At 45.1% G+C, this 14,676-nt stretch overlaps 1 protein-coding gene across 2 annotated transcripts in view; it reads right to left on the bottom strand.

The window, feature by feature from the left end:
• Positions 1 to 225: 225 nt before the first annotated feature.
• Adarb1 (adenosine deaminase RNA specific B1) overlaps positions 226 to 14,676 on the bottom strand; it is a 128,274-nt gene continuing 113,823 nt past the window's right edge. For both annotated transcript variants that reach the window (XM_050140981.1, XM_050140975.1), the window contains exons 8-9: positions 5,191 to 5,369; positions 226 to 4,305 (exon numbers count right to left, since the gene is read on the bottom strand). In XM_050140981.1, the coding sequence (XP_049996938.1) occupies positions 4,126 to 4,305; positions 5,191 to 5,369 (359 nt within the window). In that variant the 3' untranslated portion in view covers positions 226 to 4,125. The remainder of the gene's footprint in view (positions 4,306 to 5,190; positions 5,370 to 14,676) is intronic.

Below are 14,676 nucleotides of genomic sequence, written 5' to 3'. Positions count from 1 at the left end.
AGAGCAGCCAGGAGCAAGGATCTGAGGGGGGGGGGGTCTCAAGGTGGATACATGCACTGAGCACTTGGTGCAATGTACAGGAAATAACATGACCAGACACACTGGAGACCCACAGCTCTCAGGCGGCAGCTATCCATACCTTTCAAATTATGATCAAGAGGTTTTGACTCTAGATCCACCAATGGAGGCAAGAACAAAAGTAAAAAGGACAATCGCCACAAGAAGTCATAGTGAAATGTCTTAGTCTTTATTGAGAACATCTCAGTCCTTTGTCTACATGTGACAACATCTCATGCTCAGTTCCGGCTGGGCTCGGTGTGAGAGGAAGCTCATGCAGGCTGTAACATGTGGTATATACATAAATATACATACAGAGAACACTGAGGATTGTATCTTAGCAACATGTTTCTTGGCTGAATTACATTCATGTAAAGTGTCCAGATTCTAAAATCAAATTAAAAGTATATAACTCAAAGCCTGGAAAAGCAAACAGCTTTCAGGGGCTTATCCCATTAACATTCCACAAACTGTGCTTTTAACCTATTGTGTTCCATTCAGAAGAATGGCCCATCAGTTCCTTGTGTACCACCAGCTCCTGCTGTGGCTACAATTAAGTGCTTCTGAGGCTGGGCACTTGTCATACAAACATCAAACACAAAGTACAGGCACTACCACAGAGACGTGAAAATTTCCCCAGGAACGGAAGGAAAAGTGCACTGAGGGGCCAGTCACGACTGATCAGACCTATGTGGCTAATCTGCCCATTCCCTAATGTCACATGAACTCAGCAGCCCCAGTGGGGAGCAGTTCACAGCTGCAGATGCGGTGTCACCACCTCCTCAGCCTTGGGGAGACTGTCACAGGCTAGATATGCCAAGAGACAAGGACGCAAACAAGCTGTACACACTGAACACGCACACTCTGCCCTTCCCACAATATGAAGGGATCTTCGGAGAGGTTCCCTAATTTTGAGAACTTACAGATGCGAATTTCAGCTCACTTTCTTTCTCTTTCTGGATCAAAGTTACGACTGGACAGAGCTGACATTTCCGGAGTAAAATATTTTGGAAGTGACAAGTTGCTCCTGCATCGTGTGTATTTACTCTTAGCATGGGGTAATATGCAGCTTACCCGACATTCCTGACCCTCTGCTGGCTGCCCACCCTTGGTGCACCTGTCTGAAACTAAAGGGGAGACATGAGTTTAAAAAACAAGTAACTACAGCCTGGGTAAGATGAGCTGGGGATAAAATAAATAGAGAGCAATGCCTTATGAGATGATGGCTTGCACACTTAAACTTATTTTTAATTATTAAAAAAAAACCTTCAATATAGGAAGAATGGTCAAAGACTCAGATTCAAAGCTGTAGTTCTTTGGTGTCCCTCGTTGGGAGAGGTGCTTCCTCCTGATATGATTAATGGGTCAGGGCTAATGGTATGGACACCACAGCCACCCTGCCTAGATCTAAGTGGAGAGCCCTGGCCCTACGCAAACATGCTAGCCTACCTGAGACTCCCTCGTGATAATGACCTCCTAGTGCGTAGCTACAGCCCTGTCAAAGCTGGGCCTGAATAGTCCTGAGGGATACTGCTTTGTGGAATTAATACTTCAGGTTTAGCAAAGTACGCAGAACAGAGAACCTCCTGACCTTTACCTGCTGAAGTATCCAAAAAAAATTGCATCATGTTCTTGGTGTGTCAAGCTTTCTGCTGAGTGTGTGATGTCTAGGTCCTGAACATGGACCATCATCCTGGTGTCGCCCACGGTGACCTTCAGGAAGGGGCTCAAAGAGCTAAGTATCTTAAATTAGCACTTCTGTTTCCTTTCTCTCTGTCACAGACGGGCTGTTTGAGCTGCCCTAACATAAGAGCAGGGGCAGGCGATGCATGCCCCATGCTGCCTTCTCACCACAGGGTGCCCTCCAGGCTGCCTTCCTCCCTCCTTCCAGGGCCTAGGTCAGCTCTATGCAGGACAGGCCCCTGTGGTTTCAGGTGTTCTGTGTGCTATAACATCCGCTTCCTGGTTGGGCACCCTTGTTACGTGACATGGAAAGCCAGATGTAATGTAAGGTTTTTAGTGTATATGGGATATACTTTTGCTGCACTTTAAAACCTAAATGTACTTAAAAACAAACAGAAAAGCCCAATTAAGTCCCTCTCCCCACCTCTACTAGAAAAAATACAATTTAAAACAAGAGTAAGAGCACACCAACATGGTGTTTTTCTTTCTGGAAAGTGCAGGAGCCTGTGGGGAAGGTGCTGATACTCTGACGATATGAGACCCTTTCCCTAAGGAACCCCAGTGCATTTTACCCAAACAAGGCCCTGCCATGGCACATAGGGCTCTGTGATCCTGACTGGGAGAGCTCACCCTCGTCAGGAGGGCAGGTGGTGAGTTGGAGATGTCTGTGATATCACATGTCACTAGAGAGTTCTGGTAGGACATTCATGCCATGAGGATCAAGTCCCACAGGATGAGAACCATGTGAGATACCCACAAGGACACAGACAGGGCTCCTGACATGGGGACACAAGCAGGTCCCGTGTAAGCAACAACACACATTCTCTTGAGGTCTGCTGGGAAACTGGTGGAACCGACTGTGGCTATGCTTTTGTTCTGGTTTTTCTCAGTGTGTCAAGGACACAAACACCTGGGTGAACAGCGCAGAGCCATACAGCTGTCAGTGCTCTGGATGCAGCTACAGTGGATGTGTGCTGTAGGATGAGTCTGCATCTTCTCTGCTCATGCCCTGAGGATCTTCAGAGCAACCTGCCGGACCAGGCTGGCACACTGAGCTGACAGCCACAGCCCCTCCTCTCTCTACTCCTCCCTAATCCTGAGTGGAAGCAACAAGGCACCTGGGGCAAGTCTGAGCACAGGAGGTCCAGGCGGTCCACTCCAGGGCCCTGGGGGCCACCCTGTGCCTAAAGGGTGCTGAGAAGCATTTTGGGGCTTAGCCACAAGATGCCAATAGCACCCAGGCCTGCCTGTCGAGACACCAATGTCTGGTCTGCAGCGTTCTGGCCTCACACTGTCTCACCAGCTTCAACCTGAATGTTTTATAAACACGTGTCTGATAAAGCTAGAAGGAATAACAATACTATGCCCTACCTGGCATGCTCCAAAAATGGTACCTGCTTAAAGAACTCTTTCCATCCTGTGAAGCTTTCTGAGTAGTCAGTCAGAGGTTCCGACCCACCAGATCCCAAAGAAGGAGCAGAAGGCAGGCTGTGTGCTCTGTGTGCATAGCAGCCCTACTGAGTGCTTCTAGGTCCCCAAACCTACATGGTTTAAACCCCCAATGATGACCCGCCAATACAGGCTATGGACATATTCGATCATCACTTATTTAGAAGCAAATCGAGTTCTCCATGATTTGAGCCTAACCAGGGGCATGGTAGTTTCTAGAGGCAGCCAATCCTAGGTCATGACTCTGCAGGACACAGCATCCCTGCTGCAGGGCCAGTATGTGCCAGGGTCACACCATATCATGCTGGGTCACCCCAAGAGAGCTGTTAAAACCTACTGTGAGGACCTAACTGTGAAAGACCTACGGAGGAGCGGCCACGCACAGGTGTGTGCATGGTGGTTCTCTCCCTACCTCTACACTCTCGTGCTCTTCCACATAAAAACGCTTTTTTTTTGCAATTAAAATAATGTGGCATAAAAGTGACCTGACATAATTACTTCTTATTTTATAAATCTCATTCCTAGCTCTGAATAAATTATTTATTCAAGAATCTCACACAAAGTAATTTCTATTTTCCTATACTTAGGAAGCCCTACTCAGTAGAACTCAATGTCTAATGTAAACTGAGATATAAAGCGGTCACTGGGTAGCTCAGGAGGGGAAATGTGTGGTAAGGGGTGGTGATGGGCCCCTATGCCCCCCCATGCACCTCCACTGTGCACCTGATTCCCATTCACATGTGAGGTGCCCGGCACCCGACGTCCCCATGCTGCCCTGTGGGGTGAGAGCTGCTGGGGACGGTGCTTGATGTCCAGTGGTTCCCCCAGACTCCCCATGCCCTCCCTAAAGTGCACACCTGTCCCGGTTCGGATGCAAGGCTCTGGGGGATGACTCGGCACTGCAGCCTCGCACTCTGTGCTTGACACCCGCCTGGCTCAGGGAGTGAGAGAGAACTGGTCCTGCTCTGTGGGCTTCTCCACCCAGGCGCCCAGCCCCGCCTTGATGAAGGCAGTGAACAGACGTGCCTTGGCAGCCTGGTACTCCTTCGCTGCCAGCTTGGACTCGTGGTATGTAGTGGGCTTAGTGATCTTGGTGCGCAGCAGGTGGGGGGGAACCTGTAGAAGGATACATGCACATGTAAAGCAACCACTGGAACAGCAACAGAAGAGAGAGAAACCTAGGGTAATGTCAAAAAAATGATGCGAAGGACTGTGTTGGTTCGTGAAAAAGCAAACAGAAGAAGGTGCTCTCCTAGAACAGAAGAGTACCCTCGAGAGGCCAGCCTAGCGCTCAGTTCCGTCTCTAAACAGTGGCTTGCAGGTCAGACAGATGGCTGCGGAACCTGTGCTTCTGGAAAATCCCAGGGCACAAGCTCAACCCGTCTCCTGGAACTATTAAAAAGAACACCTAGGTGATGCAGGCCTTGCCACATGGCAGAGACAGGAGGTGTCCCGCAGAACCCTTGGGTTACCATGACAGTATTTGTCTTTCCCCATGAGGATAGGAGAACTTGTCTGAGCCCTATACCACTGCTCTAAGCTGGCCTCATTGTAAGAAAACACCACATCCCTGACTTAAACAAGAACAAATGTTATCCTGCCTTATTAGCTTAAGTTTTACTTGGGGAAAAGGGTTCTGAAGCTAAATTAAGTTTCTGACCCTTGATGAAGGGAAAAGAAGCCAGCATGGCAGTGCTCAGTGATTTCCCTTCCTTTCCGTGATTCCCAGTACAGGGGCGCCAGCAGTCTTCTCCCTCAGTGCCAGAACAGCAGCTAAGACTCTGTAGAATTAAGGGAGGACTCTGCCTTTGAGGCAGCTCTCAGGCTTGTGGAACCAGGGCCATACTTTTAAGCTAACAACAATCTGAAGAAATAGTTTTCAGATGATCTTGTTAGGGAGTTGCAATGACGACATGATGATGCAAACCAGGAGGGATGGAAGGAATGGAGACGGACACGCTGGGGGAGGTAGGCCGACACCCAGTGAGGGCGCCTCAGTACCTTGCCGTGTACACGCATCCAGCGACAGTACAACGCGTGCTTACACAGGCGGGATGGGCGGCCTAACTCGTCCTTCCCTGTGGTGGCATTGATGATCTCGATGGCAGAGTCGCCCACTGTCCAGTTGACACTGAAGTTGGGTGCCTTCCCAGGCTGCCGTGCCTCTGCTTTGCTGATGCCTGGAAGAGAGCAGACACAGAAGTGACATGAAACCCTTGTTTCCTACCAGGAAGAAGCGGGTGGCCAGCACAGCACACAGTTCAAAGCTCAGGATGTATATTACACCAGGACAAAGCACATGACTGCCACAAGGAGGAGGCTAAGCCTCCCAGTGTGCAGCTGTTTCTTGGTGGTCCAAGAAAAAACAGGGCTAAGGAGTCAGAACTGATACATAACTATATACTCGTCTGTGAAGGACAGGACTACAGTCTGACAGATTTCTGAATCCATAGGATTTCCTACCAAGTTTTAGCTCTCCCTGGGGACCAAGAGAGCTAGAAACCTAGCAAAGGACAGCTGGGCAAGCTGCCTCAAGTTCTACAAAGGGGCATCAGCGGGACCACTCAAAGACAGCCTATAGCCTTGCCACTAAAATGCCATGTACCAGGCCACTCAGTCTCACAGCACGGCACTCCAGGTATGTGTGGAAACCTAGTACTTAGCAAGTAAGCACAGGTGCATTCTCGTACGTAAGTTATTTCACTGTAACTAACCACAGGCTTGCTTTGAAGAGTGAAAGGTTTTACAAAGATATCTGGCCAGGTGGTGGTGGCACATGCTTTTATTCCCGGCACTTGGGAGACAGAGGCAGGAGGCTCTCTGTGAGTACATGGCTAGCCTGGTCTACAGAGTGAGTTCCAGGGCTACATGGAGAAAAACTGTCTTGGAAAAAAAAAAACAAACAAAAGAAAAGAAAAAAGAAAGAAAGGAAAGAGAAGTATCTGGCTAAGGAAACTGAACACACACATTTAAGTTTTATGCTGTGCCTTAAGATATAGGACATGTGGATGATATGGCCCTCTTACAGCCAGAGTTCCTAGGAGAGAATAGCACAGGGACAGAAGTTCTACAGAGAGTATCCCTGAGCAGGAAGACTCACCACAGCATGCTTGTTATTCAAAACCAAAGGCTTCTGAGAGGAACGAAGAAAAAGGCACCTGGCAAGTACATACAAGACAGAGACAAAGCCCTGGACCAAACTTCTAAAAAGGAATCAGTGTCTGAGAAAAAAAGTATTTATGATGGACTTTATCACAGAATTCAGAGTGCAGAAAAAAAATACTAGTGAACCACTGAGCATGATGAGAGAAGCTACTCAGAATAACACACACACACACACACACACACACACACACACACACACACACACACACGGGGTGGGGTGGGGTGGGGAGGAGATAGATAACATGAAAGAACCAAACCTATGTCTAACTAGAATTCCTGAAAGAGATGGGACACAGAAAAAAAAATATGTGAAGAAACAAGAATAAAATCTTTCCACATTCTACAGAACCAACAAACTACAGAACTAAGACATTCAGCAACCCCCAAGCATAAGGAGTATGAAGAAACGACATCAAAGCGTATCACATAAACTGCTCAGCATCAGCAGAGAGTAAGAAGTCTTAAGCACAGTCGGGGAAAACAGAGGAGCCAAGATGGGCTGGGCGATGCAGATAAGAAGACAGGGCAATGGCCTTTGAGTTCTAAAGAAGCACAAAGCCCCTACCATCTCAGAAAGATACACAAGCTCAGCAAAATCTATTTTTAAAGATGAAAGCAAAACACACTTTCAGACATACTGACGCTGAATAGTTAATTCATCTCCAGGAGACTCTTAAAAGGAAGGTAAGAAAGTCCTTCAGCCAAAGGGGAAGATGATAGCCAAGTAGGAATCCAGACCCACACAAAGGAAAACAGGGAGGGGGAAAAGGGGAGGGGAGAGACTCCTTTATCATTTAAATACCTTTAAAAGATAATAGAATTTTGAAGTGAAAGTAACATGGAATTTTTAGCACACAAAAAATTAAAATGTGATAATACCACAAAGGCTGGGGGAAGAGAAATGGGAGCATCTATTCTAAGAGTCAGGGGGATGACACTGTGTGTGAAGTGGGGTGGTATCACTTGAAGGCAGACTGTGGTACATTAAGGCTATATATTATAAACCCTTTAAAATTATTAAATCTACAAAAAAAGTAACAGCTAAAAACGTAGAAGGGAGCTAAAATATAATCAAACACAATACCATGGTGAGAAAAAAATGGAAAGGGGCAACAAAAAACATTTGGATCAAATAGAAAATAAGGAACAAAACTGACAAAGTTAATAATTATCATAATAAAAATAAACGGTTTAAACACCCCAGTGAAAAGGAAGGGATTATCATGTTTAAAATAAAAATATATTTAAAAGATATATATGCTATCACTAATCAGAATATCACTAATCAGAGGAAGGCTGAGGTCACAAAGCAGATTGCAGAACAAAGGACATTTCCAGAGATAAAGGTCATCTTACAATGATAAAGGATTGATTGATAAAGAAGTCAAAAATCCTAAACTTCTATGCATTTATCACAGAGCTGAAAAAAATACATGAAGTACACACTTAAATTAGGAGAAAGAGACAATCTACAATTCTAGTAAAGAGAGAGTCAACACCCTCTCATGAACTGGCAGGTCAAGTAGATCAGTTAGGACAAGAAAGATGACAAAGTCACTCAGCTTGGTCGAGTTGACCTTTATAGATCATTCTACCTAAAAACAACCAATATGTACTTTTTTTCTGGTTCTCACAGATAGATTTTAAAAATATATTTATGCAGGGTGGTGGTGCAGCACCCTTTAATCCCAGCACTCAGGAAGCAGAGGCAATCTGATCTCTGAGTTTGAGGCCAGCCAGGTCTACAGAGCAAAGTTCCAGGATAGCCAGGGCTACACAGAGAAACCCTGACTAAAAAAAACAAACCAGTATGTATATATTTATTTTGTATACGCATGTACAGAACAGAACAGACAGGTGGCGGCCAGAGGATAGCCTGTGGCAAATGGATCCTTTCCTTCTACCATGTGTACCCAGGGGATCCTACACAGGTTATTGAGCTAGACAGGAATAGTCTATAACCACTGAGCAACCTCACTAGCCAAATGCAGAAAATTACTGCAAAGGAAAGGAAGTCTTAATAAATTTAAAAGGGCCTAGATTATAAAATGAAAGTCCATTTGAAACTGTAACACAGACATTTTTGCAAACCCCTCTAATATTCTGATAATAATCAACAGCACACTTGCAAATAACCTATAGACAAGGAGTTCTGAAATAAGTGAAAACACAACATGATATTTATAAATGCGTTAAGAGCAGCAAAAGACAATGATCTCTGATAGCATCTTGAAGAACTAGAGAAAGAGTAAGTAACACACTGTGTGCACAAAAAGATGAAAATAATAAAGAAACAGAAGTAATTACAATACAAAACAGGAAATAACAGGAGAAAATCAATGAAAGCAGAGATTATTTTTTTAGAGATATTCTAAAGAATTGCTACTAGTCAGCTACTTAGGCTGACTGGAAAAAGACAGCACAAACCACTGTCTACGGCTGTGATGAAACACCATGACCACAGCAGTTTGGGGAGGCAAGAGTTTATCTGGCTTATACTTCCACTTCACTGTTCATTATGGAAGGAAGTCAGGAGGAACTCAAGTAGAGCAGGAACCTGGAGGCAGGAGCTGATGCAGAGGCCATGGAGGAGTGCTGCTTACTGACTTACTCCCCTGGCTTACTCAGTCTGCTTTCTTAGAGAACCCAGGACCACCTGCCCAGGGATGGCTCACCCACAATGGGTTGGTTCTTTTCCATTAATCACTAATTAAGAAAATGCCCTTCAGGCTTGCCTACAGCCTATTTTATGTAGGTATTTTCTTAAGTGAAGCTTCCTCCTCCCCGAGGACTCTAACTTGTGTCAAGTTGACATGAAACTAGTAGTCAGTACAATCACCGATATGATGGGACACAATGCCACTAGAGATGCCACAGAGATTAAAGTGGTATGAACGGCAGGGAAACATTTACATGCACATTTCACAATCAGATGAAATGCACAAATTTCTTAAAGATTCAAACCACCAAGCTTACTCAAAGACAACAAGTGAAAAATAGACACTTAATTTGTAATTTCCTGTGACTGGAGAAAGGGCTCAGTTCAGTGTGGTTGGGACTACTGGCTACTCTTCAAAAATATCTGTGGCAGCTCATAACTGTCTGTAACTTCAGTCCAGGCATCCAACACCCTCACACAGACATACATGCAGGCAAAACACCAATGCACATAAAATAAAAATAAATAAATCATTAATTTGTAGTTTCCTTATGAAGAAACCTCCACAAAAAGGCTTTACTATGAATTCAACCAAACATTTAAGGAAACATTAATATGAACCCTAAACAAATGTGAAAAGAATTTGGAGAGAACTGCATCACAACTCATTTTATGACTGAGAAAGATATTGAAAGAAAACTATGGCTGGGTGGTGGTGGTGCACACCTTTAATCCTAGCACTAGGGAGTCAGAGGCAGATGGATCTCTGTGAGTTTGATGCCAGCCTGGTCTACAGAGCAAGTTCTATGACAGCCAGAGCTGTTACAGAGAAATCCTGTCTCAAAATAAAGAAGAGAAGAGAACTAGCGCAGTCTTGAAGCTCAATGTGGTAATGTACCCCAGTGTTGTAATATAATCCCAGCACTCAGGAGGCTGAGGCAGGAGGATCAAGAGTTGGAGGTCAGGCTGAGCTTAACATAGTAAGACACAGTAAGGAAGTAAGGGTGTAAGATAGAAAAGCAAAGGAGAGTTGACCTTACCGCTGTCTAGAACTTTTCAAAACATGGAGTTTGGTCACATACATGGCTACCCACAAAGAAGGCGATGTTAGACACCACAAGAATGGGCGCTGCTCAGAAGGAAAGTACCACAGATGTTACCAGGTACAACCAGTTCAGTGTTACCAGCAGCTGTCAGCACTGCTGCATGTAAACAAGGCGCGAGCAGGGTTCTTGCCGAACAGCTAAGACAGCCCCTGACACGTGTGAAGGGGCATGCTCAAGGCTGCAGCCGTGACAGACAACTCAGCATCTTGGGCTACTTCCTGAGTCCTAACACTTCCTCTGAGAACAATACCCTTCTCAGTTTCTCACAGGGATCCTTGCTTCTGATTCACCTTAGGATCTGCAACCGCTTCCTCCTGGCTTTGCTGCTGAGCTATCCAACTGCTGAATGGAAAATACCAAGACAGTTCCTTTTCTGAAGGGAGGAGGAACGAATGTCCACTTAGCTGCGATTTGTGGGAATCTCTGACCATAATGAAACTGGATGTTTCTATACAAATGGCTATTTGGATTGTGTCATCTTCCTTTTCAACCGCATAACTTTGTGTGACAGAACCAGAATGAAGGCCCATTGCTGAGTGAATTCTAGGCATTAGCTCTGCAACATTCTACACTGACACTAAATAGCCAATTAACTAAGTAAAACTCTAAAAGTGCAAACACCCCCTTATATTCTAAGCTAAGTAAATTGCCATCTTTAACAAAAGCAGAGCAAATAAGGCAAAAAGAAAATAGCTAGCCCAAGGTTCCAATCTAACTACATGCTTTATCTGAGCAGAAGGCTCGAAATGGTCACATGAGTACATTTCAAGTCTCCAGGGCTGACACATCATGAGGACGGACACCCATGAGCAACTTACCTCTCTGGGGCTGCAAAGTGAGAACTAGGGTAATGAGTTGATCATAGGCCACCGTGCAGAAACCAATAAAAACAGGAATGACTTGGCTGGTAATGAGAGTCCCCAGTTGTTGTAAATTAAGTGTGCTAAATAAGAACTTTTAACACAAAACTGCAAAGAAACTGTGAATTGGCCTAATAACGGATTCAACAAAAGAATCAGGAGAGCTGGCACTGACTTTTTCTTATTATCAAATCAAAGGCAAATTCTAATAGGTCCCTCACATGAGATAGGGTAATAAGAAATAAATTCTACATATAAATATCAATACAGATACTTATGATTTCTATCAGTTCATGTTTTAGAAATTATTATTAGTCCTTATTAGTAGATTAAGGGGAATGCACTTGTGTTTGGTTTGAAAGGAAACAGCTCCCAAAGGGAGTGGCACTATTAGAAAATGTGGCTTTGTTGAAGTGGGCGTAATCTTGCTGGAGAAAGTGTGTCACGTGGAGGTGGGCTTTGAGGCCTCCTGTATGTCTCAAACCACTTCCTGCTGCCTATAAGTCACTATGTAGGTCGCTTGGCTCTTTCTACCTGCACACCAACATGTGATACCATGATGATAATGACTAAACCAACTGTAATCCACTCAATTAAATATTTTTCCTTTATAAGAACTGCCATGGTCACGGTGTCCTTTCACAGCAATAGAAACCCTAACTAAGACAGCCCTAGTCTTTATTCTGCAAATAAGAAATTGAACACCCAATCCCTTCCCTCTGGGGGAACTGAAGCAAAGGACTTTACATGGAAGACAAGTGCTCTATAACTGAGTTACTTCTTTAGCTCCAAGGCACGAGTTTTAAGAGTGATGCTATGCAGATGGTACCTGCCCATGACGGCCCAGAGAGCCACCAGACATTGGAGGGAGGAAGCCTCTGAAGCTGTGTCCACTGACAATCGATTACTTAAGCTGGAAGTCGTGCAGCTGTGGACTGTTACTCTGACTTTCTTTACAGAAAGTGGCTTGGTTGCTGCTTGTGAACCCCCTGCTCTCCTGCAAGGAGGAGTACAGCTTCCCCAAGGCCTTGCAGTACTACTGTCTCCCCAGAGCTCCCTCACACACAGGCTACACTCCTAGAACTCACCTGCCCATGACCCCTTGTTTGTTCATTCTTGTGACTTATTGCCCTTAAAATCAGCATTAAGGAGCCCAGTCCACCCCCATAACATCACAGCAGTCTGTCTGTCACCCAGGCCCTAGAGCACTCATGTAGGCACAATTATTGCCACTGGATTTCCCTTTTGTTTCTCAATGAGCCTCAGATAATGGTCTTGGTTAACAGAAGATCAACTCACCTATTGGACAAGAGCTGACACCCAACTGCCCTGAAATATGCAAGTGCTGGATATGCAGCTAACCAGGAGCTGCTGAGAAGGCTAGAGAGGCTTCTGTCTCCATCACTGTGAAGTGAGGCCAGGGAGATGGCTCAAGATGTGCTTGTCCCACAAACAGGATAAGGACCTGAGTTCAGATTCTTAGCATTCGTATAAAAAGGTAAGTGTGGCTGCACATGCCCGCAATACAAACCATCACGTGTAGTATGTGTGGCTTCGTGTCAAAGCCAATGCACCAGCGAATTCAAAATGATATACTTTCATGGAGAAATAAAAATTAATTCTTATTTCAAATGTGGAGAAGAAGGAGAAGGAGAAGGAGAAGGAGAAGGAGAAGGAGAAGGAGAAGGAGAAGGAGAAGGAGAAGGAGAAGGAGAAGAAGAAGAAGAAGAAGAAGAAGAAGAAGAAGAAGAAGAAGAAGAAGAAGAAGAAGAAGAAGAAGGCGGCAGCTTGGTGCCAGACTTTTTACCTTGATTTGTGCGTTTTTAGGCCACCTTGTCTTGGTGAGTTTAATCATCTTGTGTTGTATGTGTGTGTTGATTTCTGTTGCTCCCTAAAGACATGACAATTCACACGGTACAATGGCCTTCATTCTCACAGAGAAAACTAGAGGAGACAAGGTCTCCAAACACAACACCAACTATAACAAACAAAGGTACTTTACACGACATCTGCTCAGCTCGGAAGGGCTGACAGAAATCAGCTGATGTCCCAAATGTCCCTTTGTTTAAGTCACTTGATAGATGTGAGATAACACCCTAGAGAATTGAGAAGGCTCTGCCATGATAGGTATTTCAAGAGTGTAACCTCACAAATTAAAGATGATATCAAGTTCTGTTTCTGGTGCCACCCACTATGGTATCTATTTCCATCTTTAACTCTTCAGAAATCTGACTTTGTTATGAAACGTGGGAACAGGAGTATTTACCTGCCCTCTATCAGTCCCTGGATCACCTGACTTCAGGCACCTTAATCTGAAGGTGTCCTTACAAAGCAGCAGCAGCAGCACACTGCTATTTCAAAAGCAAAACATCTCCAAAAGCTTGCACCTTGCAAGGACTCTGGTGCTGTCCAGTGGCTCAGCCGTGAGTCAGGCTCCTTCCCGAGACTGGACAGTACCCCTCAGTACCCCGTACTTCTCATCCAGAAGGACCAGAAAAGGTACCTGGTCCATCCCAATCACTGGACAAAAGAAGAAGCCGAGGTACATAGGTTCTCAACAAGGCAGAGTCAATAGAGGGTTATGACCTAGACTCTCTTTGCCATCTGCAGTCGGCCTTGCTCAGCTGAATTGCAGGTGTGGTCTTTGAGAAGGTAGGTAGGCCAAGGGCAGGGATGGCAAAAATGAAGGTTTCTGAGAGGCCTTGGGGAGTATAGGTGAATACAGAGAGGAGAAGGTGAACAACATTTTCTTTTACATACTTTGTACTCTCAAAAAAAATAGGGAATACATTAGTAACTTTATATTCTGTCCAATAGCTATTTGCCACATATATATGTATATACATCCACCTGAATTTCCTATACATAAAACACATCTGATTTTTATGAGTGAGGTCCATCTATCTACTCAGCTCTCTTGGGGCATCTGTGTGGGCTGTCTCTCACATTCACACTCCAGGAATGAATGTAAGACGGTGACAATGAGAGCTGAGCACTCACCCTGCTTTGAATCTGGCTGGACTGTGTTTTCGTACACTTGTACAGAAGCTTGTACTTAGTATGCTGAGGCCAAGGGGATGAGGTCATTGGGCATACACCCTCATGAGGGACTAACGTTCTCACAGGAAGGACCTGGCCAGTTCCTGGAGAGCAAGGTTTATAAACAGGGTTCCTGGTCCTTACCTTGCTTTCTTGTCATGGGTTTGTTTCTTTGTTCTCTGTCCCTCTCTCAAATTTGTGGGGAGGAGGGAGTGAGGGGAGGAGAGGTCGTTGTGTGCCTGTGGAGGCCAGAAGCAGCATCGGGCCTACTGGAGCTGAAGTTATAGGACATAGTGAGCCACCATGTGGGTGCTGGGAACGAACTGACCTGGGTGCTCTTAACTGCTGAGCCATCTCTCCAGCCCCACCATGGGCTCTACACGCATTACTCCCTCTCTCTCTCTCTCTCTCTCTCTCTCTCTCTCTCTCTCTCTCTCTCTCTCTCTGGTGATGTCTTCCTATGCCACACGAGCTAGACACTGAACAAATGAGGCTCCCGGATCTTGGACTTCCAGTCTCCGAAACTGTGAGCTAAACAAGCATCTCTATAAACTAGATATGCTCTAACACTTGCTACAGCAATAGCTAAGACGGTAATCTTCCTCCAAATGTACCACTGAAAATTTCCTGACTCATGACAAATTCATGCAATAACAAT

This window comes from Alexandromys fortis, unplaced genomic scaffold, assembly GCF_014885135.2.
Source record: "Alexandromys fortis isolate MF-2015 unplaced genomic scaffold, M_Fortis_MF-2015_v1.1 scaffold_9, whole genome shotgun sequence".
NCBI classification, from domain to species: domain Eukaryota; kingdom Metazoa; phylum Chordata; class Mammalia; order Rodentia; family Cricetidae; genus Alexandromys; species Alexandromys fortis.
Note: the sequence above shows the minus strand (reverse complement) of the source record. Positions and strands in the feature narration are given on the sequence as shown.